We start from the raw sequence: 27,500 nt of genomic DNA, 5'->3' as shown, positions 1-27,500 counted from the left end.
TAAAGTCCACTTTGAACTGGAAACAGATGAGCTGGATAGATGTAATAAGGGAAAATCAAACACAAAATAATTGATTTCTGAATTTGCAATAGAGTCTCGTGAGTCTGGAGTCGACTTTCATTATGATTCTGGGAGTTTAAACTAAACAGAGCCAACAGTTTCAAACCATTTTTGCAGATATGACATTTCTTTTTGCAAAGCTTACTGAACAGAAACTCCCTGCTCATACTTTCTGAACAAAGCAAATTATAAAACATGAGAAACAGCTTAAATACTTCACTTATACAGCACTTTTTAAAGCAGCTTATTATGCTGTAAAACCAGCTGCACACACACACACACACACACACACACACACACACACACACACACACACACACACACACACACAGGATGCAACTTTTAACATTTTTACTGCCTTGCACTTCCTTAACACACCCACAGGGGGCAGTATGAATCCTGCTTTTGAGAGAAGATGAGTTGACCTCAAAAAGCCTCTCAGCTCTTGCAACACCAAACATGAGCCGCTGCTGCAACACCTCAAAAAAAAAAAAAAAAAAAAACCCAGAGCAGCTTTAGTGGAAAAACATTAAAGAGCAAAATTAAAAATCCAGTACACAAGACTTTAATAGACCAACAAAAATAAAACAGACGATATGAAATGTGATCTGTTTTAGTAATATCACAAATAAATGCACCATGAAAAAAAAAATCCTTATATAGATACTGTATGTACAGTCATACTGCAGTATGAGAAACACACTCGCTGCTTCGGGGGGGGGGGGGGGGTGGAAAAATGGAAAAATTAAAATACACAAAATGTCCAGATATGTAAAAAGTTGGCACGTTTAGAGTTAGGCACATGAACACTTACAGCAGAGGTGTCAAAGTAATTTTCATTCAAGGGCCACAAACAGACCAATTTGATCTCATGTGGGCCGGATCATTAAAAAGATGGAAGGAAGGAAGGAAGGAGGGAAGGAAGGAAGGAAATAAGAAGGGAAGGAAGGAAAGACAGGCAAAAGGAAGGAGGGAAGAAAGGTAGGAAAGACAGATGGAAGAAAGGAGGAAGGACAGAAGGAAGAAAGGGAGGAAGGACAGATGGAAGAAAGGGAGGAAGGACAGAAGGAATAAAGGGAGGAGGGACAGAAGGAAGAAAGGACAGATGGAAGGAAGAAAGGGAGGAAGGACAGAAGGAAGAAAGGGAGGAAGGACAGAAGGAAGAAAGGGAGGAAGGACAGAAGAAATAAAGGGAGGAAGGACAGAAGGAAGAAAGGGAGGAAGGACAGATGGATGGAAGGACAGAAGGAAGAAAGGGAGGAAGGACAGAAGGAAGGAAAGAAGGAAGGACAGATGGATGGAAGGACAGAAGGAAAAAAGGGAGGAAGGACAGATGGAAGCAAGGAAGGAAGGAATGATGGAAGGAAGAAAGGGAGGAAGGACAGATGGAAGAAAAGAAAAGGAAAGGAAGGAAGGAACAAAGAAAGGAAAATAGGAAGGTAGGAAGGAAAAGAACACAGGAAGGAAAGTGGGCCAGATTGGACCCCTCGGCGGGCCGGATCTGGCCCACGGGCCTCATGTTTGACACCCCTGCCTTACAGTATATGAGCTGCTAGCGTACAGTCGATATTACACTGACATCAATAAACAGATAAAACACATCTGTACATTTTTATTTTCTCAGGCACGAAATCTCATTTAAGTTTCTGCTTCGTCAGCTTTATGTGATTATGCTGCTTAATAACGGACTACATTACCCATAATCCCTTTCTTTCAAGTTGCAAAAACGTCTGATTTTATTTAGGAGAATAATTCCTGCATGGCTTCTGCATTTAAAGAACTGGAACTTTTTTTTTTCTTTCTTTCTTTTTTAAAACCTCACATACTGTTCATATTCAGACTAAGAATACAAAGAATAAAGGGAGGAAGGACAGAAGGAATAAAGGGAGGAAGGACAGAAGGAAGAAAGGGAGGAAGGACAGATGGAAGGAAAGAAGGAAGGAAAAAGAGGAAGGACAGAAGGAATAAAGGGAGGAAGGACAGAAGGAAGAAAGGGAGGAAGGACAGAAGGAAGAAAGGGAGGAAGGACAGAAGGAATAAAGGGAGGAAGGACAGATGGAAGAAAGGGAGGAAGGACAGAAGGAAGAAAGGGAGGAAGGACAGAAGGAAGAAAAAGAGGAAGGACAGAAGGAAGAAAGGGAGGAAGGACAGAAGGAAGGAAGGGAGGAAGGACAGAAGGAATAAAGGGAGGAAGGACAGAAGGAATAAAGGGAGGAAGGACAGAAGGAATAAAGGGAGGAAGGATAGAAGGAAGAAAGGGAGGAAGGACAGAAAGAATAAAGGGAGGAAGGACAGAAGGAAGGAAAGAAGGAAGGAAAAAGAGGAAGGACAGAAGGAATAAAGGGAGGAAGGAAAAAGAGGAAGGACAGAAGGAAGAAAGGGAGGAAGGACAGAAGGAAGAAAGGGAGGAAGGACAGAAGGAATAAAGGGAGGAAGGACAGATGGAAGAAAGGGAGGAAGGACAGAAGGAATAAAGGGAGGAAGGACAGATGGAAGGAAAGAAGGAAGGAAAAAGAGGAAGGACAGAAGGAAGAAAGGGAGGAAGGACAGAAGGAAGAAAGGGAGGAAGGACAGAAGGAAGAAAGGGAGGAAGGACGGAAGGACAGATGGAAGGAAAGAAGGAAGGACAGAAGGAATAAAGGGAGGAAGGACAGATGGAAGGAAAGAAGGAAGGAAAAAGAGGAAGGACAGAAGGAAAGAAGGAAGGAAAAAGAGGAAGGACAGAAGGAAGAAAGAGAGGAAGAACAGATAGAAGGAGGAGAAGGAAGGAAAAGAAGGAGGAGAAGCAAGAGTAGACAGGAATGAAAGACAGAAGGAATTAAGGAAGGGAGGAAGGAAGGAAAATAAGACAGGATGGATGGAAGAAAAAGAAGACATGAAAGAAGGAAGGGAAGATGTAAGGAAGGGAGGAATAAGGAAAGTGGGCCAGATCAGACCCCTCGGCGGGCCGGATCTGGCCCACGGGCCGCATGTTTGACACCCCTGGGTTAGAGTGTATTTACTGGGTCAAATGTGACCCTGAACAGTATGTGAGGGTTAAATGAAAGGTGTGTTTCAGCTTCAGTGGGCCCTGCTGAAACATGACCATTGCAGCGCTGCCATGACCAGCAGATAAGCAGTTAACCCTCCTGTTGTGTTCGAGTCAAGGAAGGAAGGGAGGAAAGGAGGGAGGGAGGAAGGAAGGAGGGAAGGGAGTAAAGGAAACAAGGCAGGGAGGAAGGAAGGGAGGAAGAAGGAAGGGAGGGAGGGGGGGGGGGCGGAGGGAGGAAGGAGGGAAGGAAGGGAGTAAAGGAAAGAAGGAAGGAAGGAAGGATCCGAAAGAAGGAAGAAAAGGGGGATGGAGGAAGGACAGAAGGAAGAAGGAAAGAGGAAAGAGAGCAGAAGGAAAAACAGAGAGGAGAGAGGAAGAACAGATGTAAGGAAGGAAGGAAGGAAGGAAGGAAGGAAGGAAGGAAAGAAGGAAAGAAGGAACAGTCAAAACAGATGGGTCAATTTGACCCGGGAGCACAACAGGAAAGTTAAGGTTAAAACTTTACATTTAGAATATGAAGGAAAGAATACATGTGTGTATTAGTTCACTTACAGTATATTTAAACTCTTTATATTTCATACTGCAAAACAATCAGGAGGATTTCTAACAAAACGCTGCAAAACGCTTCAGTTTAAGTCTGTTCTGTAGCTTTTTATAAGCAGTATATAAAACATTTAATACATAAAACACGCTATAATGTAGATAATATAGTTGTAATTATGTTTATGAATGTATTTCCTTTAACTGAGGACCAGTGTATGAACCCCAACGGATGATAATACAATAGTACAACTACATTATATTGTGTTATAAGTAGGGCTGTCAAACGATTAATTTTTTAAATTGCGATTAATCGCAGAATTTCCATAGTTAATCGCGATTAATGGCGTTTTGAATTGCATGTTTAAAATCCTGTTATTTTCCATTTGAAGGCAGTTTTAAGCCCATAATGTAAAGCATTTCTTACCAGAGTGTCTTAACTGGGAATCAATCACGGCTCTGCTGCGACTCCCACACTCCAAAATGGTCCTTTGGTGGAGCTGAGGCTGGCTTGGCTGCACCTGGGTGTTTAGCGTGGAGGTGCTAACTCAAACTCCACGTACTCCGGTGGTAGTTAAACTCCGTTTGACACAGGTTGCATTTTACTTTTGACTTGTCAACTGAAGCGTCTGGAAGTGTTTTAAAGTTAAACAAGCCGTTCAAAAGTCCAGTAGCTCTCTTACTTTCCATCAGCGCGGTAGGTTTACTGCAGGAGGCCACTTCAAAGCATAGCGCTACAGCTAGAGGAGCCGTCTACGGGGGAGGAGAAGGGACAAAAAGGCTTGCAACATTAAAATGCGATTAAAAAAAATTAACGCGTTATGGATTGCATTAATCTAATCGCGATTAATGCGTTAACGCTGACAGCCCTAATTATAAACCATTTATTATGTTTATATACTGCTAATAAATGCTAAATTTGGGGGGTTTAAAGTAAAATGCCCCCTAGTGGCTGCAGGAGCATCAACAAAACTTAAACTGCATCATCGTTAAGCAGGTTTTTCCTACATCATCATTTTCCTAAACATAAACTCGGCTACATCAGTTTGTGAACTTTGTAAATGTCAGTTATGAACATTCGATGATACACAGGAGTAAAAACTTCACAATCAAGTTTTTGCATTTATATAATTTCCCTTTTGCACACGAATAAAAACAGCTTATTTCTCCAATCGCTTTTTTTTTTTTTTTTAATGACGCCAGAGAGATTTGTCTATTTACACGTACGGGGGGCAAACCAATATATAAAGTGTACAAAAAAAATGGACTTTGATGTGTGAAAGATTCAAATAGTATGTAAAATAAAATAAAATAAAAAACGGAAATTGCTTTTAATGTTCCTGTGTTTGCTAATTTTGCTACGCTAACCGCTAAATGTGTTCGGTTTTTTTTAATGAGGTCAAAAAGAATGAATCCATGTGATATTTCATGCAAATATAAATAGAGAAGAAACCCGACAGTGATTCCCGTCCTGTCGCTGTAAAAACGTACGACAGAAATTATAACATTACTGCATCTTTCTCTTTTTTTCCCCCCTTTGCAGGATTTTAACTCAATCCGTGTATCATTCGTTCTTTCCATTTTTAATTGGCAGGTTATTTTGTTTTTTATTATAAAAAAAAAAAAATGCCTGGTTTTTCATATTTCAGTTTTAATCTCAGATCAAAAATACGAAATGGAAAAACAGGTAACAGGACTGAATTTGATTTTAATAATTGTTCAGCCATGGTATTGTTTCGAGGATCAAAGTGTGTGACTCTAAAGGAGGACCTGACAATGTGAATGCAAATGATATTGTAAGAGACATAGATGAAGATAGCAGCACGGTGTATTGAGTGTGTGTGTGTGGAGTGAGTGGGTGGTCCTCATGGAGTAGGCGTGTGTGCGTGCGGAAGTGTGTGTGCATAAAGGTGGGCACTCACCGGTGATCCAGATGAGGAAGAGAGAGAGAGAGTCGGGTTTGGGGAGAAGCCATCATTTTTGTTGACCGCTTTTTCACCGCTGGTTTCAGTTATTCATTCATCCATCCCTGTTGTGTTGTTTATGCACAATAAATGCACCGTTTGAATACTTTAAGAGGCTGTTATCATAATTTAGTAGCGCGTCACAAATTGACTTATCTGAGGACCCAACCTACTCTCCGCGGCCAAAGGTTTGTGTGTGCCGCAATAGATATCTTACACCATAAATGTTGAAAATATTTAATCAATCGACGTGAATATTAGGTTACTTTGAAAGAAGAAAAACTATAACATATATTGGGGGTGGCTGGGGCAGGTAAAGGTGTTTATGAATGTGTGGGGAAGCCAGGAAGGGGTGAGGGCGTGAGAAGAAGTGACGGATGACCAATTAATGGTGCCTGTTTTTCCATTTCGTATTTTTAATCTGAGCCTAAAATTTAAATATGAAAAAACAGGATTTTTTTTTCTTTTTTGGTGTTATAATAACGAAGTAACCAGTCAAATTTTCATTATTTGATTTTTGACTGCCAATTAAAAATGGAAAGAATGAATGATACACGGATTTAACTCATAGAAATTAGCGTTTCTTCAATTAAGGAAGACGTTAGTGTAACAACTGAATCTCTTTAAACACACAGCGGCGTCTCTGCCAACACATCTGCGGATATCCACAGACAGTTCTCGGACCGAAGACTGAGGTAAGACACTAGCTAACCCTCTGGACTGCATCTGAAGTTAGCATCATAGTTAGCATTTCCTCTGAGAGGTAAGACGGGATGCAATGTTCTCTGAGAGGCTTCAGAGCAAGAAGCCGGAGGAGGAGTTTAGATACTGCGAGGAGACGGTGGCGTTCTCCTCCTCCGAGTCTTTCCTCTGGTTTTTCTCCAGGTTCTGCAGATCCTCCAACATCTCCTTGATCAGAGGAGGCATGGAGCCCGGGATCTCCATCTTCAACGTCACCACTCGCTCCGCTCCTGTGGAAATAAACATTTTTATTAATACACCATGTTGCAGGAAGTAGAGCTCAGGCCCGCCGCTCCCCATACGCAGAGTACGCAGAGCGCGAAGGGCCTCAAGTACCTGGCGGAGGCCCCCAAAATTAAGGTTGCTAAAAAAAATGTCATGATAGTTATTATATTATTACATTAAAGAAATGATATAAATTAGTTATGAACAGCTAATTGTGTGCCCTATTACTCAAAACACATGAATGAGCTCGTTGGCTGCGTGCCGTGTAAAGGAGGAATTACCTCTGAACACTTAAACACCTCGTAACCATGGAAACTGGTCCTTAACTTTACAGCAGTTTAGCTTAACTACAGCACATGTGCGTCCTCACCTTCTCCTGTTTGCTTCTCACTCTCTGCCACAAGCGCAGCAAAAACACAGAATGTCAAAATAAAAGCGGTATTTTCAAAATAAAAGTTGACAGCCCTCTTAAGCAACTCCTGTGAGGAGGAAGGGGGAGGGGCCTGTGATGAGGAAGGGGAGGATCCTTCAGGAGGAAGGGGAGGGCTGTGATGAGGAAGGGGCGGGGCCTGTGCGCATGAGCAGTGAGTGACAGCTGTCAGACACTCCATAAGACACAATCCTGGCTCTGATTGGTTCAGTAGGAGCAGTAGGCGGGGCTAAATGAGCCTGTTTTTTTTTTTTATAGATGACTAGTTTCATGTAATGAATCTTTACATAGTGACAGTCTTAGCAAATATGACAAAAAGTTACCTTTATAAGACTTACCAACTGCAGCTTTAATAAACTACAACTTATTTATCAGACCCAAAATGCACCCAAACGTTAGTCATGATCAGAAAGGATAATTTTATCGCACTACAAAAAGAAAGAGCTTGAAGCATTACATCATTCAAGTAGCTACATGCCAAAGAAGTCTGTCAACAAACCTGTAATCTGATAAAAAAGAGGAAAAACTTTCTCTCAATGTCTCCCTCTCTCTCTATCGGGACCCTCTCCAGATCCCATCAGATGGTATCAAAAGACAGAAATCGCTTTGTTTTCCTGTTCAGACTTCACAGAGAGTGCTTTTTTTAAATCACATCAGCTGTTTTCGGGGAGGGCTATGCTTCTCCAATATTGAACAAAACCTGCAAGAGAACCTAATGGCCCTTTTCCACTGCAGAATCGGTACGGTACGGTACGCTTTAGCGCGGCACGACTCTACCCACTTTTAGAACCGGCCCTGTTCCTTTTCCACTGCCAAGAGGTACTAGTCGGACTACTTGGAATGGGCGGAGTTGGCGGGGTCGACACTGCCGTGACGTAATTTGCAGGCGACTACTAATGTGCCCATGCCGCAGTCAGTAAAGTAAACAACAACGATGAAGGCACTGGATGACATCGAGGCGGTACTGCTGCTGCTGTTTGCTCTGTGGCTCGCTGTGTTTGTGTTTGTGCTTTAACGCGGGTGATTATTTAAAGACCCCGAGCTTCGTCGCATGTATGACGACATCTCCTTCGACCAATCAGTGGACAGCGCTGTTCACGTGACAATTTAGTATCAGTTCGGCTCGGTTAGTACCACCTCTGAAACAGGTACGAAAAATCGTAACGGTTCCCAGGTCCGGCCCCCAGTGGAAAAGGGCACAAAGCGGGTAGAGTCGTACCGTACCGTACCGTTACTAAATCGTGCAGTGGAAAAGGGCCATAAATGCACTGCTGCACACTCTGCTCCCTGCAAGAAACAACCTTTGCAAAAAAAAAGGTAATCTATTGAAGCCTTTGATGCTCTGCTGCTGATGCTGCTGCTGCTGCTGCTGCTGCACTAACCCTAACACTTCATTAGCTGACAGTTTTGATTCAGAGCAGCTTTGTAGAGGAATGATGGTGTTTGCATTGCAGTCGCTGCTGCTGCTGCTGCTGTGGACGGAAAGGCCTGAGACTTTGTTCATTTTACTAGCCGTCATCCTCTGAAGTCAGATTACCCGATCCATTCTTTGGTCTGCTTGTGATCTCTGTAACTCCCCCAAAAAGGGTTCACTCTCTACTGAGATGCTAACTTCTACAGCAGGCCTTCAATTAATCAATTAATCTTTATTTATGTAGTAAAAGAAAAGTCATCTCAAGGGATTTTTCATATTAACCCTTTATAGGACACTCATTGAAAGGAAGGGAGGAAGGAAGGAAGGAAGGAAGGAAGGAAGGAAGGATGGATGGAAGGAAGGATGGAAGGGAAGGAAGGAGGGAGGAAGTAAAGGAAGGAAGGACGGAGGAAAGAAGGAAGGAAGGTAGGGGGAAGGAAAGAAAGAGAGAAGGAGGGAGGGAGGAAGGGAAGAAAGAAGGAAGGAAGGAAGAAGAAAGGAGGATGGAGGAAGGAAAGAAGGAAGGGAGGAGAGAAGGAGGGAGGGAGGAAGAACAGATGGAAGGAAGGAAAGGAAGGAAGGAAGGACGGAGGAAGGAAAGAAGGAAGGGAGGAGAGAAGGAGGGAGGGAGGAAGGACAGATGGAAGGAAGGAAAGGAAGGATGGACGGAGGAAATAAGGAACGAGGGAAGGAGAAAGGAAAAGAGGAAGGGAAGAAAGAAGGCAGGAAGGAAGGAAGGAAGGAAGGAAGGATATTTTGGGATACTTACAGAAGTTACCAAATATAATTATTTGCCCAATAAAGGGTTAAACAAGTCTGAACTGTACTCTTTAATTTAATTTAAAGAGACCCAAACATTCCCCACACGGACAAGCACTTGGTGACAGCGGCAGGGAAAAACTAACCCGGAGAGACGGAGAGAGAGGGAGAGTGAGAGAAGGATAAGAGGGAGAAAGGAGAATGCTTTGTCCTCTGGTCGCTTGTAAAAAGGATCCAACTACGGTGGCTGAGAAGGGTCAAAACACCTGCAAACTCAGAAAACACCTTCATCGATGTTACAAATATTCACAACACGAGCAAATATGGAAACGAACTGCAAACTAGGTGAAAACGGAAATGTTTCCAGGGGGACCATTATCAGCGACGGACCCACATCCTGTTTCCAAAGAGATAAGTGTAATGTGTAATTCCAACATATTAAGTACTCAGTAATTGTTAAACGTTCAAAACGGTGTGTCATATGACTATATTCGTTTTTAATTTATAGGGGGCGCTGTTGCCCCCGCGTGGGTCCGTCGCTGATTATGGTCCCCCTGGAAACATTTCCCTTTTCACCTAGTTTGCAGTTTGTTTCCCTATTTGCTCGTGTTGTGAATATTTGTAACATCGATGAAGGTGTTTTCTGAGTTTGCAGGTGTTTTGACCCTTCTCGGCCACCGTATCCAACAGGTAAAAACTCCATAATGCTGATTACTCAGTGTCCTCTGACCTCAGCAATGATGTCTTTAACCCTCGTGTTGTCCTCGAGTGAAGGAAGGGAGGAAGGGAGGGAGGAAAGGAAAGAAGGAAGGAAGGAAGGAAGGAAGGGAGGGAGGAAGGGAGGAAGGAAGGAAAGGAGGGTGGAAGGGAGGAAAGGAAAGAAGGAAGGAAGGGAGGGAGGAAGGAAGGGAGGAAGGGAGGAAAGGAAAGAAGGAAGAAAGGAAGGGAGGAAGGAAGGAGGGAAGAAAGGAAGGGAGGAAGGAAGGAGGGAGGGAGGGAGGGAGGGAGGAAAGAAGGAAGGAAGGACAGAGGAAAGAAGGAAGGTAGGAAGGTAGGAAAGAAGGACAGAGGAAAGAAAGAGAGGAGAGATTGAGGAAGGAGGGAAGGAAGGAAAGAAGACGGGGTCAATTTGACCCGGGAGGACGACACAAGGGTTAAGTAAAATGTTAGCATAGATAATATAGATGAGGGCTGAAACTACTAAAATAAGAAGGTTTCCCTCACTTAACCCTTTATAGGGCACTCATTGAAATACTTAAGGAAGGAAGGAATGATGGAAGGGAGGAAGGAAGGAGGTAGGAATGATGGAAGGGAGGGAGGAAAGGAAGGAAGTATGGTAGGAAGGGAGGAAGGAAGGAAGGAAGGAAGGAAGGGAGGAAGGACGGAAGGACGGAAGGACGGAGAGAAGGAAGGTAGGAGGGACGGAGGAAGGAAGGACAGAGGAAAGAAAGAAGGGAGGAAGGTAGGGGGGAGGAAAGAAAGAGAAAAGGAGGGAGGAAGAGAAGAAAGAAGGAAGGGAGGAAGGAAAGGAAGGAAGGAAGGAAGGAAGGATGGAAGGAAGGAAGGAAGGAAGGAAGGAAGGAAGGAAGGTAGGATATTTAGGGATATTTACAGAAGTTACCAAATATAATTATTTGCCCAATAAAGGGTTAACTAAAGTACATGCACTGACTCCTAGTATAAAGTAGTTGTAATATTTAAATATGAGTTATAAACTTTCATGACAGTCTCAGTGTTGGATGGTCAGTGTGTTTTCTGACCTTTAGCACTGATGCTGCGCAGGTCAGTGATCTTCATGAGGGCTTTGGGGAACATGAGGGGCATGCTGGGCCGTCGCTTGCGGGAGTAGATCTTCAGCGCCTCCAGCAGCGGCTCCTGCAGCACCTCCACCTTGGACGGCTCCTCCAGATCCTGACGGTCTGTTCAAACACACCGAGAGGACGGAGCATAAATCACATTACATGAAAATAATGTTTCCTTTAGCAAAAGTGAAGATTTCTGATGTTATCGGTAGGGTTGCAAAATTCCGGGAATTTTCAAACTTGGAAACTTTCCATGGGAATTAACGGGAATTAACGGGAATTTACTAAACTGAAGGTATGTTCTTATTAGGGATCTTATTAAATATAGTTGTGTAAAATAATATTTGAGCATAATCCTGACTAAAACAACCAGATATCATGCAGTACAGTTGGATATCTATGTGTAGCTTCACAGACACATTGGTGTATTTCTTCAGAGTTGTATGTGAAACCATTAGGAATAATAACATTTAGTTGTTTTTAATATTAAATTATAAATTATTGTATAATTTAATATAACTTCAACAGCTCAGAGACATCAAGCAACATTGTTTGTGTACCTTTTTTCATTTTCATTGTTCTTTTTTTTATCCAATTAATCAATCAAATGATGATACCTTTCCACTAAATTACCCTCAGTTGCCATAAATTCCCATGGAAAGTTTCCAATATGGAATATTTCCAAAATTCCCCAGCTTAACTTCCCATGGAAATTTACCGGAAATTTTCCACCCCTTTGCAACCCTAGTTATCAGCTATAGATGAGAGTTTATATTTCACCAGAGCCGGACAGTAACAGAGTACATTTACTTGAGTACAGTAGTTAAGTACACTTTTGAGGGATCTGTACTTTACTCGAGTATCATCTTTGGGGAGTACTCATGACTTTACTCAAGTACATTTGAGAGGCAAATATTGTACTCTTTACTCCACTACATTTCTATCCATAACTGAGTCCTTCCTTCCTTCCTAACTTCCTTCCTTCCTTCCTCCCTCCTTTCCTTCCTTCCTTCCTAACTTCCTTCCTTCCTTCCTTCCATCCTTCCTTTCCTTCCTTCCTTAAGTAGACATCTGACCGTAGTACTTTTACTCAAGTAGACATCTGACCGTAGTACTTTTACTTCAGTAGACATCTGACCTCCCTTCCCTCCTTCTCTATTTCTTTCCTTCCTCTCTTTCCTCCCTTCCTTCTTTCCTTCCTCCATCCATCTTTCTTCCTTCCCTCCTTCTCTATTTCTTTCCTTCCTCTCTTTCCTCCCTTCCTTCTTTCCTTTCTCCATCCACCTTCCTTCCTTCCTTCCTTCCTTCCTTCCTTCCTTCCTTCCTTCCCTCCCTCCCTTCCCTCCCTTCCTTCTCTATATTTCACCATTTGTTTCCAAACTGTAAAACCTGTGTCCGAGCTTCAGTACCTCCAGAGACGAGGCAGATGGCGCTGAGCAGGCCGCTCTCCGTGTCGTCCATCTCCAGCGGCAGCAGCTGTCCTGCAAATGTGAAAACGTGATCTGTCAGCGGTCCAAAGCCGGCGTTGTGGATCTGAGTGCGGGTCAGAGTCAACCCGTCGGAGAAGGTCATGGTGTCCTGGGCGGGAGTGTAGCGAGTGCAAATCCTCAAGATCTGGAGAGGACAGGACAGAAGAGAAGAAGGACTCTGTAAATTAAAACCCTTAAACAGGCAGGAGTGGAAAATGAGATGTAAAAAAATATAATTTGATGATACCAGTTATCTCATTTGCACCTGAAGTAAAAACATTTCCACAAATATTTTATGATGCATTTTGGATTTTATGATTGTAAGGCAAGGCAGTTTTATTTATAGAGCGCATTTCATACACAATGGTAACTCAATGTGCTTTACATAAAACAGAAAAACATGTAATTTGAGAAACATTAAAACATACAATTAACCTCCCCCACCCCCACCCCCCCAATAATAAAAACAAAATACAGAAAAATAGAAAGAGAGAAATAAAATGCTAGAATAGAGCATTAAATATAAGATTGCAGCATAAAATAATAAATTAGCTTTAAAATCATTAAAAGGACATAGAGTGCAAATGAAAGATTAAAATGTAAAGTGCTTTAAAAGAGCTCAATCATAAGCTCAGGAGAAGAGAAATGTTTTTAACCTGGATTTAAACATGATTTCAGTTCTGCTGGTAGTTTGTTCCAGTTGTGTAAAAGCTGCTTCATCATGTTTAGTTTGAACTCTGGGCTCAACTATCTGACCTGAGTCAGTAGATCTCAGAGCTCTGGGCTCAACTATCTGACCTGAGTCAGTAGATCTCAGAGCTCTGGGCTCAACTATCTGACCTGAGTCAGTAGATCTCAGAGCTCTGGGCTCAACTATCTGACCTGAGTCAGTAGATCTCAGAGCTCTACTGGGTTTATATTCTACTAACATGTCATTCATGTATTCTGGACCTAAACCATTCAGTGATTTGTAGACCAGTAGCAGAACTTTAAAATCTATTGTGTAGCTGACTGGGAGCCAGTGTAAAGACTTTAGAACTGACTGGGAGCCAGTGTAAAGACTTTAGAACTGACTGGGAGCCAGTGTAAAGACTTTAGAGCTGACTGGGAGCCAGTATAAAGACTTTAGAAGTGACTGGGAGCCAGTGTAAAGACTTTAGAACTGACTGGGAGCCAGTGTAAAGACTTTAGAACTGACTGGGAGCCAGTGTAAAGACTTTAGAGCTGACTGGGAGCCAGTGTAAAGACTTTAGAACTGACTGGGAGCCAGTGTAAAGACTTTAGAACTGACTGGGAGCCAGTGTAAAGACTTTAGAGCTGACTGGGAGCCAGTGTAAAGACTTTAGAACTGACTGGGAGCCAGTGTAAAGACTTTATAACTGACTGGGAGCCAGTGTAAAGACTTTAGAGCTGACTGGGAGCCAGTGTAAAGACTTTAGAACTGACTGGGAGCCAGTGTAAAGACTTTATAACTGACTGGGAGCCAGTGTAAAGACTTTAGAGCTGACTGGGAGCCAGTGTAAAGACTTTAGAGCTGGAGTAATGTGTTCTATATACATGCATAGCCCTCATAACCTGCTGGGATGTATATTTATTGTATTGTATTATATTTTTTAGTTTAGAAAGAAACACGGTGTCAGGAAGAGCGTCAGAGGCAATGATCAATCAAGCAAATAAAAGTCCCTGAACGCCTCATCAGGAACAAATAAATGTGTAAAAGTGCGACAGAGTGGAGCAGAGTTTGACCGCATGTGAAACTCAGAGCACGTCAGAGTGATTCATCATCAGGTGTGACAGGAAGCTCCAGCGGTGACGGTGATAGAGCAGCTCGCCAGTCAATGACAGATGAGACGGGGGGGGGGGGGGACTAAGACATGTAACACTGTCCGCCCGAGGGCCGCTCCGTCTGCCAGCCCGCCCGGCAGTATGAATGTCAGCTGACGGCGTGAAGCTCCACGGAAAGTGTGAATCACAGTCAGAGCTGTGTTTGTGTGAATGGAGGTGTCAATCAGGACTTTCAGCTTAAAATCCTGCATGTATGAATATAAAATATAATTTTTACTGAACATAAAACTGTTTTTTAACCCTTAAACAGGCAGGAGTGGAAAATTAGATGTAAAAAATCCTAATGTGATGTCACTAGTTATGTCATTTGCACCTAAAGTAAAACATTTCCTTCATATTTTTAATATATTTTGGATTTTATGAGTTGTATCTCCACCAGGATGCTTTGCCCTTATTAAGGTATAAAATGGTCATAATGGTAAAAACACTTAAATGTGTTATTTAACATAGTAAAGTGAAACATTCTGCTCATTAATATCACACATACTAGTTTCTAAACTGATTTTTATCATTTCTATCAAAGTATAAACCTACAACAAGCTTCAATTCTACCAATCAAAGGCTCATATACAATTAAACAACCACCTTAACCAATAGTTTCTAATCTGGGCAGCGCCATCTTGAAAATTTCAGGTGCATGCTGGGAAAAATAAAAACACGGATTCTACTTATATGGGCATGAGGCGGGGCCATGGGCGGAGCGGGGAGGTTGCTATGGTTACGAGGGCTGGATCTGGAGGACATTGGTCAATCAACCTGTCAATCAGGACGTAGCCCCGCCCCCTAATGCATACCCTGCTTTATCGTCACATATAAAATCAGGGAGGCCAAAATGTCCCAAATGAACATCATACTGCATTGAAGAAGGCTTTAAACTAGCGATTGAGACCATAAACACATTTTGAAAACGTTTACTGAGGTTAGAAATCAAGTGAGAAGTTGGTGAATTCTCCATTGACTTGTATAGAGACGGTCGCCCCCTGGTGGCCTTTTGATAGAATGCAGCTCTAAGTTACTTCTCCATTGACTTGTGTAGAGACGGTCGCCCCCTGGTGGCCTTTTGATAGAATGCAGCTCTAAGTTACTTCCTGGTTGGCCTCATTTCAGAGGACAGGAACTCCCCACCTGGTTTTATTGGAGAGTTTATTTTAGGAATTGCAGAAACGTACCAGGATGTCCAGGCAGGCGGCTTTGAGCAGAGTGATCTGGTCTGCGATGGTCAGGCCGGTGAAACCAGGAACTCGCTTGGCAAACTCCACCACCTTGATGATGCACTTGGTGGCGAGCTCGCTGAACTTATCCCACAAGCCGAGATCCAGCTGGATCCGGTGGTCTGAGCTGGAGTTCTGGACGGACGGACGGAGGAGAAAAGAGAAAAGATGGAGGAAATCTGTCAGATGCTTGTTTTTTTTTTTAAAGATATCTTAACCCTTAAACAGGCAGGAGTGGAAAATTAGATGTAAAAAATCCTTACTAGTTATGTCATTTGCACCTAAAGTAAGGAAGGAAGGAAGGAAGGAAGGAAGGAAGGATGAAGGAAGGAAAGGAAGGAGGGAGGAATAAGGAAAGAAAGCAGGGAGGAAGGAAGGAAGGAAGGAAGGAAGGAAGGAAGGAAGGAAAGGAGGGAAGAAGGAAGGAAAGGAGGGAGGAAGGAAGGAAGGAAGATAGGAAGGAAAGGAGGGAAGAAGGAAGGGAAGGAGGGAGGAAGGGAAGGAAGGGAGGAAGAAGGAAGGAAAGGAAGGAGGGAGGAAGAAGGAAAGAAAGCAGGGAGGAAGGAAGGAAGGAAGGACGGGAGGGAGGGAAGGAGGGAGGGAGGAAGGAAGGATAGAAGAAAGGAAGGAAGGAAGGGTTGGAAAAAAGGAAGGAAGTAAGGGAGTAAAGAAGGAACAGTCAAAACAGAAGGGGTCAATTTGACCCGGGAGGACGACAGGAAGTTTAAAGAGTCTGTATCTCCTGGTGCACGTTGCCTGTTTAAGGGTTAAAGCTGCATTACATGACATTCATCCACTGCTGAAACAGAGCTGAACAGTAACTCCATTTCTTTCTAATCAGCCGTAGCAACAACAGACTCTTAATGTGCACATTCAAATCTGCTTTCTTTTTTTTTTTTTAACCCCAGACACTTTATTTTTACTTTTTCTACTGTTGTATTGTTTTTAACTGAAATGTTTGTGTTTTTTTAGGGCTGTCAGCGTTAACGCGTTAATCACGATTAGATTAATGTAATCCATAACACGTTAATTTTTTTTTTAAATCGCATTTTAATGTTGCAAGCCTTTTTGTCCCTTCTCCTCCCCCGTAGACGGCTCCTCTAGCTGTAGCGCTATGCTTTGAAGTGGCCTCCTGCAGTAAACCTACCGCGCTGATGGAAAGTAAGAGAGCTACTGGACTTTTGAACGGCTTGTTTAACTTTAAAACACTTCCAGACGCTTCAGTTGACAAGTCAAAAGTAAAATGCAACCTGTGTCAAACGGAGTTTAACTACCACCGGAGTACGTGGAGTTTGAGTTAGCACCTCCACGCTAAACACCCAGGTGCAGCCAAGCCAGCCTCAGCTCCACCAAAGGACCATTTTGGAGTGTGGGAGTCGCAGCAGAGCCGTGATTGATTCCCAGTTAAGACACTCTGGTAAGAAATGCTTTACATTATGGGCTTAAAACTGCCTTCAAATGGAAAATAACAGGATTTTAAACATGCAATTCAAAACGCCATTAATCGCGATTAACTATGGAGACTCTGCGATTAATCTCGATTAAAAAAATTAATCGTTTGACAGCCCTATTAATAATATAATAGTAATAAACTTTATTTCTTTAATCTTTAATACATGAAATGCAGCTCAAGGTACTTTAGATAAAATGCATTGAAATATAATAAAACTGAGTATAAAATAAAACATTTCAGGGGAGGTTCAGTTCAGTTTGTTCTTCCTTCTGCATTTCCTGTTTCTCATGAAGCTTCACTTCATGTACTTTTAAAAAAGGGCGAGGCCCAGATTCGATCCACCGGTTGCGACACACAGGGTTTTTTTTTTTATCTGTGCTTATTCCTGCTTGACATGTGTCACAGTTTAGCTGAATTACACTTGACTGCACGTACTCAGGACTCAGCACATGATGATGCAACATGGACCGTATGCAACTAATGAAGATTGGGATCTGACGTCTGTGTGTGTAGATTTTGATGAATACACAAAAAAAAAGCTAATATCTGCTTAAAATGACATTATTGAGTTTTATAAAGCAATTATTAAAAAGGTGTATATCAGGGATCCTCAAGTGGCTTAAAAATAGTACTCCCTCTACTGCCTTAACCATCCTGTTGTCCTCAGGTCAAGGAAGGAAGGAACGAAAGGAGGATGAAAGGAGTAAAGAGGAAGGAAGGAAAAGAGGGAGGAAGGAAGGAAGGAAGGAAAGGAGTAAGGAGGGAGTTTAGGAAGGAAAGGAGTAAGGAAGGAAGGAAGGAAAGGAGGAAATGAGGAAAAGAGTAAGGAAGGAGGGAGGAAGGAAAGGAGTAAAGAGGGAGGAGAGAAGGAAAGGAGTAAGGAGGGAGGGAGGAAGGAAAGGAGTAAAGAGGGAGGAGAGAAGGAAAGGAGTAAGGAGGGAGGGAGGAAGGAAAGGAGTAAAGAGGGAGGAGAGAAGGAAAGGAGTAAGGAGGGTTACTCCAAACAATAAGAAGCTTCATGTTCATCCCAGTAAACTGATGTGTTCCTATTTCAGCTCCACTGAGCTCACCGCTGCTGCATGTTCTCAGGTTCTCAGGTGACATTTATCATTTCAAACTTCAGCTTCAGAGATTTTAAGAAACTGAAATGTAACAACCAGTGTGTTTGTTGTTTGAGTTCAGGTCGCTGTGAGCCGCTCTGACCTTTCAGTAACAAGATGAAACACTCTCACATGCATCGAGCTTTAAATGCCACTGACCCTCAAATCTCTACACATCACATCACAGTCAGAGGAAGGGAGGAGGGAAGGAAGGAAAGAAAGAGAGAAGTAGGGAGGGAGGAAAGAAGGAAGGGAGGAAGGAATAAGGAAGGAAAGGAGGGAAGGAAGGAAAGAGGAAGGAAAGGAGGGAGGGAGGGAGGGAGGGAGGAAAGGAAAAGAAAGAAGGAAGAAGGAAATAAAGGAGGGAAGAAGGAAGGAGGGAAGGAAAGGAGGGAGGAAGGGAGGAAGGAAGAAGGAAGGAAAGGAGGGAGGGAGGGAGGGAGGAAGGGAGGAAGGAAGGAAGGGAGGAAAGGAAAGAAGGAAGCTTTAAATGCCACTGACCCTCAAATCTCTGCACATCACAGACACTCGACATTTCCTGGATTCCTCCACGAGGCTTTTTATACCTTAACCCTTAAACAGGCCTTACTAGTTATGTCATTTGCACCTAAAGTAAGGAAGGAAGGAAGGAAGGAAGGAAAGGAGGGAAGAAGGCCGTATCTGGCCCACGGGCCGCATGTTTGACACCCCTGCTTTAAATCAAATGAACTATTAGATGAAGAGGGCAGCTTTGAAGTGTTTGACTCTCTGCAGGCTCTTTGCTCTCAGCTGAGGAACATTATATTATTTTAACAGTCGACTCCTTCCTCTCTCTCTCTCCTCTCCTTCCTCTCTCCTTCCTCTCTCTCTCCTCTCCTTCCTCTCTCTCTCCTCCTCTCCTTCCTCTCTCTCTCCTCTCCTTCCTCTCTCTCCTCTCCTTCCTCTCTCTCCTCTCCTTCCTCTCTCCTTCCTCTCTCTCTCTCCTCTCCTTCCCCTCTCTCTCTCTCCTCTCCTTCCTCTCTCTCCTCCTCTCCTTCCTCTCTCTCCCCTCCTTCTTCTCTCCTCTCCTTCCTCTCTCTCCTCTCCTTCCTCTCTCTCTCCCCTCCTTCCTCTCTCTCTCCCCTCCTTCCTCTCTCTCTCTCTCCTCTCCTTCCTCTCTCTCTCTCTCCTCTCCTTCCTCTCTCTCTCTCTCCTCTCCTCTCTCCTTCCCCTCTCTCTCTCCTCTCCTTCCTCTCTCTCTCTCTCCTCTCCTTCCTCTCTCTCTCTCCTCTCCTTCCTCTCTCTCTCTCTCCTCTCCTTCCTCTCTCCTCTCCTTCCTCTCTCTCTCTCTCTCTCTCTCCTCTCCTTCCTCTCTCTCTCTCCTCTCCTTCCTCTCTCTCTCTCTCCTCTCCTTCCTCTCTCTCTCTCCTCTCCTTCCTCTCTCTCTCTCTCTCTCTCTCTCTCCTTCCTCTCTCTCCTCTCCTTCCTCTCTCTCCACTCCTTCCTCTCTCTCCCTCTCTCTCTCTCTCTCTCTCTCTCTCCTCTCCTTCCTCTCTCTCTCCTCTCCTTCCTCTCTCTCTCCTTCCTCTCTCTCCACTCCTTCCTCTCTCTCCACTCCTTCCTCTCTCTCCCTCTCCCTCTCTCTCTCTCTCTCTCTCTCTCTCTCTCCTCTCCTTCCTCTCTCTCTCCTCTCCTTCCTCTCTCTCTCTCTCCTTCCTCTCTCTCTCCTCTCCTTCCTCTCTCTCCTCTCCTTCCTCTCTCTCCACTCCTTCCTCTCTCTCCCTCTCCCTCTCTCTCTCTCTCCTCTCCTTCCTCTCTCTCTCCTCTTCCCCTCTCCTCTCTCCTCTCCTTCCCCTCTCTCTCTCTCCTCTCCTTCCTCTCTCTCCTCCTCCCCTCTCCTCTCTCTCCTCTCCTTCTCCTCGCCTCTCCATCCTCTCCTTCCTCTCTCTCTCCTCTCCTTCCTCCCCTTCCTCTCTCTCTCCTCTCCTTCCTCCCCTTCCTCTCTCTCTCCTCCTCTCCTTCCTCTCTCTCTCCTCTCCTTCCTCCCCTTCCTCTCTCTCCTCTCCTTCCTCTCTCTCCTTCCTTTTAACAGTCGACTCACTGTGGTGTATTTTCCCAGCTGGCAGAGGGAGGGGAAGGTGTCTCTGTGAGCTCTGCAGATCTTCTCCACGATGAGGCCGAGCTCCGCCGTCAGCTCGTACGTCTCCATGATCGTCATCTTCACCGCTTCCTTCTTCCCTTTCCTCCTGTTTCTGTCGTTTCTCACTGCTGGGGAACAAAAGAGGATGCAGATTATAAGAATGTTTAATGAGTATTACATTAGCATTAGCATTTAGCATTGCATGTGTTGCTTGTGTAGTTTAGTTTCATTACTCCTCTCTCCTCCTCCCCCTCTCTCTCTATCCATCCATCTATATCTCTCCTCCTCTCCTTCCTCTCTCCTCTCCTTCCTCTCTCTCTCTCTCTCTCCTCTCTCTCTCCTTCCTCTCTCTCCTCCTCTTCCCCTCTTTTCTTCCTCTCTCCTCTCCTTCCTCTCCTCCTCTTCCTCTCTCTCCTCTTCTTCCTCTCTCCTCTCCTTCCTCTCTCACTCTCTCCTCTCCTTCCTCTCTCTCTCCTCTCCTTCCTCTCTCTCTCCTCTCCTTCCTCTCACTCTCTCCTCTCCTCCCTCTCTCTCCTCTCCTTCCTCTCTCTCCTCTTCTTCCTCTCTCTCCTCTCCTTCCTCTCCTTCCTCTCTTTCCTCTCTCTCATCTCTCCTTCCTCTGTCCTCCTCTTCCCCTCTCTTCTTCCTCTCTCTCCTCTCATTCCTCTCCTCTCCTTCCTCTCTCCTCCTCTTCCCCTCTCCTCTCTCTCCTCTCCTTCCTCTCTCCTCTCTCCTTCCTCTGTCCTCCTCTTCCCCTCTCTTCTTCCTCTCTCCTCTCCTTCCTCTCTCCTCCTCTCCTTCCTCTCTCCTCCTCTTCCCCTCTTTTCTTCCTCTCTCTCCCCCCCCTCTCCTCTCCCCTTCCTCTCTCCTTCCTCTCTCTCCTTCCTCTCTCTCCTCCTCTTCCCCTCTTTTCTTCCTCTCTCCTCTCCTTCCTCTCTCTCTCTCTCCTCTCCTTCCTCTCTCTCCTCTCCTTCCTCTTTCCTCCTCTTTTCTTCCTCTCTCCTCTCCTTCTTTTCCCCTCTCTTCTTCCTCTCTCCTCTCCTTCCCCTCTCTCTCTCTCTCTACTCTCCTTCCTTTCTCCTCTATCCTTCTTTTCTCTCCTCTCAACCCCAACCTGTCGAGGCAGATGTTCTCCCACTCTGAGTCTGGTTCTGAGGGTTCTTCCTGTTAAAAGGGAGATGACTCTTTTGGTGCTATACAAATAAAGATTGATTGATATGAATCTCTTCTTCATTAGAGACCAGACAATAAGCCCTTGGGGGGGGTGGGGAGGGGGCTCTATCATACCATCAGCCATCAGACTCTACAACACCATAGCTCCTAGTACCACTCACTCCCACTGAAGTATTTTAAATCCCAGCTGGTGGAGGCAGATGGCCACTCACTTAAAGCCCGGTTCTGTCTGAGGGGAGTTCTTCCTTTCCGCTGTCGCCAAGTGCTGCTTATCTGGGAACATTGGATCTCTTTAAATTAGATTAAAGAGTACAGTTTAGACCTGCTCTTTGTGATATAAGAAAGGTATCACCTACTGCAGCAGTGTGCCCCATTCATAAATGCCCCATTTATTATAGTCTCTGAACAATAATGAAGGTCTATGGCACAAGCACAGGAGAAGAAGATATATCAGGTTTCCCGATACACACAAAATCCTTTTAAATGGGATTATCTGGTTGTTGGCTTGGCTCTGCACAGGAGATAGTCATCAGTTTTCATGTAAAGCATCTCTTTGATAGATGAGAGAGAGGAGTTTTCTGTTAGTTAACACCGAGCATGTGAAGCAGGCGGACGCTTCCTAACCAGGTTATCCTTTCATGAACGCTTCGGTAACAGTGTCAACACGTTTCAGTGCGTCCCACTGACTTGGCTCAGGCAGCTTTGCACATGTCAGAGTAGCTCAGGATTACGCAACACCTCCGTCTCTGCCTTCCACACTCCTCCTCCTCCTCCTCCTCCTCCTCCTCCTCCTCCTCCTCGTTCTCCTCCCCCCTCTTGTTCTGGGTGCCCTACATCCAGTCTGCCACTCGGTGTGTAAACACTACAGCCAGATCATGTTACACAGAGACTGAAGCGGCCAGCGAGCGAGTTACATATTACCCATCTGTCTCCTACATGTGATGCATGCTTATGTAATGTGTGTGCGTGTGTGTGTCTGAGTGTGAATGAAGCAGAAATGAGAACATGTGGCTGGTATGATCCGTCACCGCTCCGCCCTATCGCTGTTCTTGAGGCTCCAAACTACGTAACACACACTTTGTTATCTAGGTCACTGCACTTCTGGGTAACACACAGTTTTTAGTTTCTGTTGTACACACTGCTGCGGTTCACTGACAACGTCCCAATTAAGTCTTTTTTCTTTTAGTTGTTTCAGTGAGTACACATGCAGATAGTTTGATTTTCAGAAGTTTAAAGAGATTGTGTCTGCCACTTCCTGTTCAGTAGAGATTAAAGTTGCAAAGATTAATCAATTAGTTCATCGATAGAATATTAATTTCCTCTAATTTTGATAATTAACTAATCGTTTTGAGTCATTTTAACCCTTAAACAGACAACGTGCACCAGGAGATACAGACTCTTTAACCTTTGTGTTGTCCTCCCGGGTCTTTCCTCTGTCCTTCCTTCCTTCCTTCCTTCCTTCATCTGTCCTTCCTTCCTTCCCTCATCTGTCCGTCCTTCCTTCCTTCCTTCCTTCCTTCCTTCCTCAGATCTAAGTTCAGCTGTTAGGGTAAATGTTCCCTCCTTCTGTCCTTTCTTCCTTCCTTCACCTGTCCTTCCTTCCTTCCTCCCTCCTTTCCTTCCTACCTTCCTCCCTCCTTCCTTTCCTTCTTCCCTCCCTTCCTTCCTCCCTCCTTGCTTTCCTTCCTTCTTCCTCCCTTCCTTCCTTCTACCCTCCTTTCCTCCCTTGCTTCCCTTCCTTCCTTCCTTCTTTCCTTCCCTCCTTACTTGAGGTGCAAATTACATAACTAGTAAGGTCTGTTTAAGGGTTAAGAATAAGTGTCCAAATTCTCTAAATCTAGCATCTCTTACCTCTAATTATCATCTTCTATGAGAGTAAACTCTAAATCTCTGGGTTATAGACAGATGAGGAGCTTTTGGGAGACAGTGATTTCACCATTTTCATTCATTTTATAGAACAAACTAATAAATAGATTAATCAAGAAACTATTCAATAGATACATCTATAATCAGAATAATGGTTAGTTGCAGTCACAAAGACATGAAACTATAATAACTGTCCTCTTCATTACGCACCACTAGAGGTGCTGTGAGTCCACCTCTTAATATGTCGATGGATTGTAATTAGTTCCTTCCATCTGTTCTTCCTCCCTCCCTCCTTCTCCTCTCCTCCCTTCCTTCTTTCCTTCCTCCATCCTTCCTTCCTTCCTTTCCTTCCATCTGTTCTTCCTCCCTCCCTCCTTCTCTCCTCCCTTCCTTCTTTCCTTCCTCCGTCCTTCCTTCCTTCCTTCCTTTCCTTCCTTCCATCTGTTCTTCCTCCCTCCCTCCTCCTCCTCTCCTCCCTTCCTTCTTTCCTTCCTCCATCCTTCCTTCCTTCCTTTCCTTCCTTCCATCTGTTCTTCCTCCCTCCCTCCTCCTTCTCTCCTCCCTTCCTTCTTTCCTTCCTCCATCCTTCCTTCCTTCCTTCCTTCCATCTGTTCTTCCTCCCTCCCTCCTTCCTTCTCTCCTCCCTTCCCTCTTTCCTTCCTCCATCCTTCCTTCCTTTCCTTCCTTCCATCTGTTCTTCCTCCCTCCCTCCTCCTCTCCTCCCTTCCCTCTTTCCTTCCTCCATCCTTCCTTCCTTCCTTTCCTTCCTTCCATCTGTTCTTCCTCCCTCCATCCTCCTCCTCTCCTCCCTTCCTTCTTTCCTTCCTCCATCCTTCCTTCCTTCCTTCCATCTGTTTTTCCTCCCTCCCTCCTCCTTCTCTCCTCCCTTCCCTCTTCCTTCCTCCATCCTTCCTTCCTTCCTTTCCTTCCTTCCATCTGTTCTTCCTCCCTCCCTCCTCTCTCCTCCCTTCCTTCTTTCCTTCCTCCATCCTTCCTTCCTTCCTTCCATCTGTTTTCCTCCCTCCCTCCTCCTCCTCTCCTCCCTTCCCTCTTTCCTTCCTCCATCCTTCCTTCCTTCCTTTCCTTCCTTCCATCTGTTTTTCCTCCCTCCCTCCTTCTCTCCTCTCCTCCCTTCCTTCTTTTCTTCCTCCATCCCCCTTTCTTTTTCCTTCCTTCCTTCTTTCCTTCCTTCCTTCCTTTCCTTTCTCCCTGCCTTCTTTCTTCCCTTCCTCTTTTCCTTTCTCCCTCCCTCGTTCCTTATTTCCTCCGTCCTTCCTTCCTTTCGTTCCTTCCATCTGTTCTTCCTCCCTCCCTCCTTTCTTCCTCCCTTCCTTCTTTCCTTCCTTCCTTTCCTTCCTTCCATCTGTTCTTCCTCCCTCCCTCCCTCCTTCTCTCCTCCCTTCCTTCTTTCCTTCCTCCATCCTTCCTTCCTTCCATCTGTTCTTCCTCCCTCCATTCCTCCTCCTCTCCTCCCTTCCTTCTTTCCTTCCTCCATCCTTCCTTCCTTTCCTTCCTTCCATCTGTTCTTCCTCCCTCCCTCCCTCCTTCTCTCCTCCCTTCCCTCTTTCCTTCCTCCATCCTTCCTTCCTTCCTTCCTTTCCTTCCTTCCATCTGTTCTTCCTCCCTCCTCCCTCCCTCCTCCTCCTCTCCTCCCTTCCTTCTTTCCTTCCTCCATCCCCCTTTCTTCTTCCTTCCTTCCTTCTTTCTTCCCTCCTTCCTTCCTTCCTCCTTCCTTCCTTCCATCTGTTCTTCCTCCCTCCCTCCTCCTCCTCCTCCTCTCCTCCCTTCCTTCTTTTCTTCCTCCATCCCCCTTTCTTCTTCCTTCCTTCCTTCTTTCTTCTTCCTTCCTTCCTTCCTTCTTTCTTCCCTTCCTTTCCTTCCTCCCTCCTTCCATCCTTCCTTCCTTCCTTCCTGCCTTCCTCCCTTCCTTTCAATGAGTGTCCTATAAAGGGTTAATGTGCAAGAATACAAATGAATAAAATAAATAAGTGGGTTAATCTATGTATGTGTTTTAATTTGGGTGAACTGGCCCTTTAATCTGCAGCAAACAAAGTGTCCTTAAGAAGATTATAGGAATTAGGTTAAATTATAGTTCTGCATAAATGGGTTAAAGCGTTTTATTCATGGTTCTGCAGACGTGAAGCAAAGCAGACATAAAAACATGTTACACTCATTTTCTTTTAAAACTGAAATTATTCATAAATTAAGGTTTTACACATTTCCTCTAAATTAGATTAGTCATCTGTCAAAGTTGAATTTCCCAATAAATCTAAATGTGTCTTTATTAGGTTGTGCTTTTATGAATCACTCATCTTGCAAAATATACAAAATGATAAACTCTGAGACTATAATTCATATTTATGACTCTAGATTTTTTATAAGATCATAAATGTGTAATTTTGGCATCTAAGGAATGCTGCGAGGCGTGTCACATGATTTTCACCATGACAGAGAAAGTCCAGCGTGTTTAGGAAGGAAGGAAGGAAGGAGGGAAGGAGGGAAGGAAAGGAAGGAAGGGGGGGAAAGGAAGGACGGAGGATGAAAGAAGGAAGGAAGGTAGGGGGGAGGAAAGAAAGAGAAGGAGGAAAGGAGGAAAGGAGGAAAGAAGGAAGAAAGGAAGAAAGGAAGGAAGGTAGGAGGGAGGAAAGAAGGAAGGAGGAAGGAAAGGAATGAAGGAGGAAGGAGGGAAGGAAAGGAGGAAGGAAAGGAATGAAGGAGGGAAGGAGGGAAGGAAAGGAATGAAAGAAGGAACAAAGAAAGGAGGGGAGGCGGGAAGGAAGGAAGGAGGGAGAAATGAAGGAGGGAAGGAAGGTAGGGGGAGGAAAGAAAGAGAAGGAGGGAGGGAGGATTGAAGGAGGGACACACTGACCGTTCACTGACCTCATATGTAACATGGAACTCTCTTTGACTATAATTTGGAGGGAGGGAGGAAAGAAGGAAGGGAGGAAGGAAGGAGGGAAAGAAGGAACAAAGGAAGGAGGGGAGGAGGGAGGGAAGGAAGGACGGAGGAATGAAAGAAGGAAGGAAGGAAGGTAGGGGGGAAGGAAAGAAAGAGAAGGAGGGAGGGAGGAAAGAAGGAGGGAAGGAAAGAAGGAAGGAAGGAGGGAAGGAAGGAGGGGGAAGGAAAGAAGAAAGGAGGGAAGGGAGGAAGGGAAGAAGGAAATAAGGAAAGAAGGAAAGAAGGATCAAGTGAATCAGACACATGGAGCAAAAATGACTTTTTTGATCACTGGCCAAATGTTCAATAGATGACTGCTGAGTGAATCTAATCTAGCGGCTACTTCCATATTCCACCAGCTTTGATGTCTGCTGTTCATTTCATGCCTCGATCAGACACTTACACTCTTTGGACATCCCCACGGCGAAGCACCTCTGCAGCCGACAGTACTGGCAGCGGTTCCTGGTGATCTTGTTGATGATGCAGTTCCTGTCCCGGTGGCAGGTGTACACCATGTTTTTCTGCACGCTGCGGCGGAAGAAGCCCTGCAGAAGTAAAGAGACATTGACCAAAATTTAAATTCAGTTTGCAAAAAAGGCAAACAAAAGGTAAAAGAAGGTAAAACTGTTGATTTATATCAAATTACTTAAAACTTAAAATATGAATGTTGGAAAAGGTATGGATGTACTGTAAGTCAGAGGAGTCAAACTCATCTTCATTCAAGGGCCACATACAGACCAATTTGATCTCATGTGGGCCGGATCATTAAAAAGATGGAAGGAAGGAAGGAAGGAAAGAAGGAAAAAAGAAAGAAAGAAAGGGAGGAAGGACAGATGGAAGGAAGGAAGAAAGGAAAAGAGAAAGAAAGAAAAGGGAGGAAGGACAGAAGGAGGGAAGGAAGGACTGATGGAAGGAAGGAAGGAAAGAAGGAAAAAGGAAAAAAGAAAGAAAGGGAGGAAGGACAGGTGGAAAGGAAGGAAGAAAGGAAAAGAGAAAGAAAGAAAGAGAGGCAGGACAGAAGGAAGGAAGGAAGGACAGATGGAAGGAAGGAAGAAAGGAAAAGAGAAAGAAAGAAAGGGAGGGAGGACAGAAGGAAGGAAGGAAGGAAGGACAGATGGAAGGGAGGAAGGAAAACAAGACAGGAAGGACAGAAGGAGGGAAGGAAGGACTGATGGAAGGAAGGAAGGAAAGAAGGAAAAAGGAAAAAAGAAAGAAAGGGAGGAAGGACAGGTGGAAAGAAAGAAGAAAGGAAAAGAGAAAGAAAGAAAGGGAGGAAGGACAGAAGGAAGGAAGGAAGGAGAAAGGAAAAGAGAAAGAAAGAAAGGGAGGAAGGACAGAAGGAGGGAAGGAAGGACTGATGGAAGGAAGGAAGGAAAGAAGG

The 27,500-nt window shown here is 44.5% G+C and overlaps 1 protein-coding gene across 1 annotated transcript in view; it reads right to left on the bottom strand.

The window, feature by feature from the left end:
• Nucleotides 1–3,290: 3,290 nt before the first annotated feature.
• The window catches only part of LOC128366150 (retinoic acid receptor beta-like), a gene marked incomplete at its 3' end in the record, with an annotated part of 33,266 nt that continues 9,056 nt past the window's right edge, over nt 3,291–27,500 (bottom strand). The window contains exons 3-9 of the mRNA XM_053326828.1: nt 26,523–26,664; nt 20,104–20,270; nt 15,450–15,626; nt 12,376–12,580; nt 10,925–11,083; nt 6,443–6,566; nt 3,291–3,324 (exon numbers count right to left, since the gene is read on the bottom strand). Of these exons, the coding sequence (XP_053182803.1) occupies nt 3,291–3,324; nt 6,443–6,566; nt 10,925–11,083; nt 12,376–12,580; nt 15,450–15,626; nt 20,104–20,270; nt 26,523–26,664 (1,008 nt within the window). The remainder of the gene's footprint in view (nt 3,325–6,442; nt 6,567–10,924; nt 11,084–12,375; nt 12,581–15,449; nt 15,627–20,103; nt 20,271–26,522; nt 26,665–27,500) is intronic.

The sequence above is a fragment of the Scomber japonicus genome, chromosome 10 (genome assembly GCF_027409825.1).
Source record: "Scomber japonicus isolate fScoJap1 chromosome 10, fScoJap1.pri, whole genome shotgun sequence".
NCBI classification, from domain to species: Eukaryota; Metazoa; Chordata; class Actinopteri; order Scombriformes; family Scombridae; genus Scomber; species Scomber japonicus.
The sequence above is the reverse complement of the archived record's forward strand: the minus strand, read 5'-3'. Positions and strand labels throughout refer to the sequence as shown.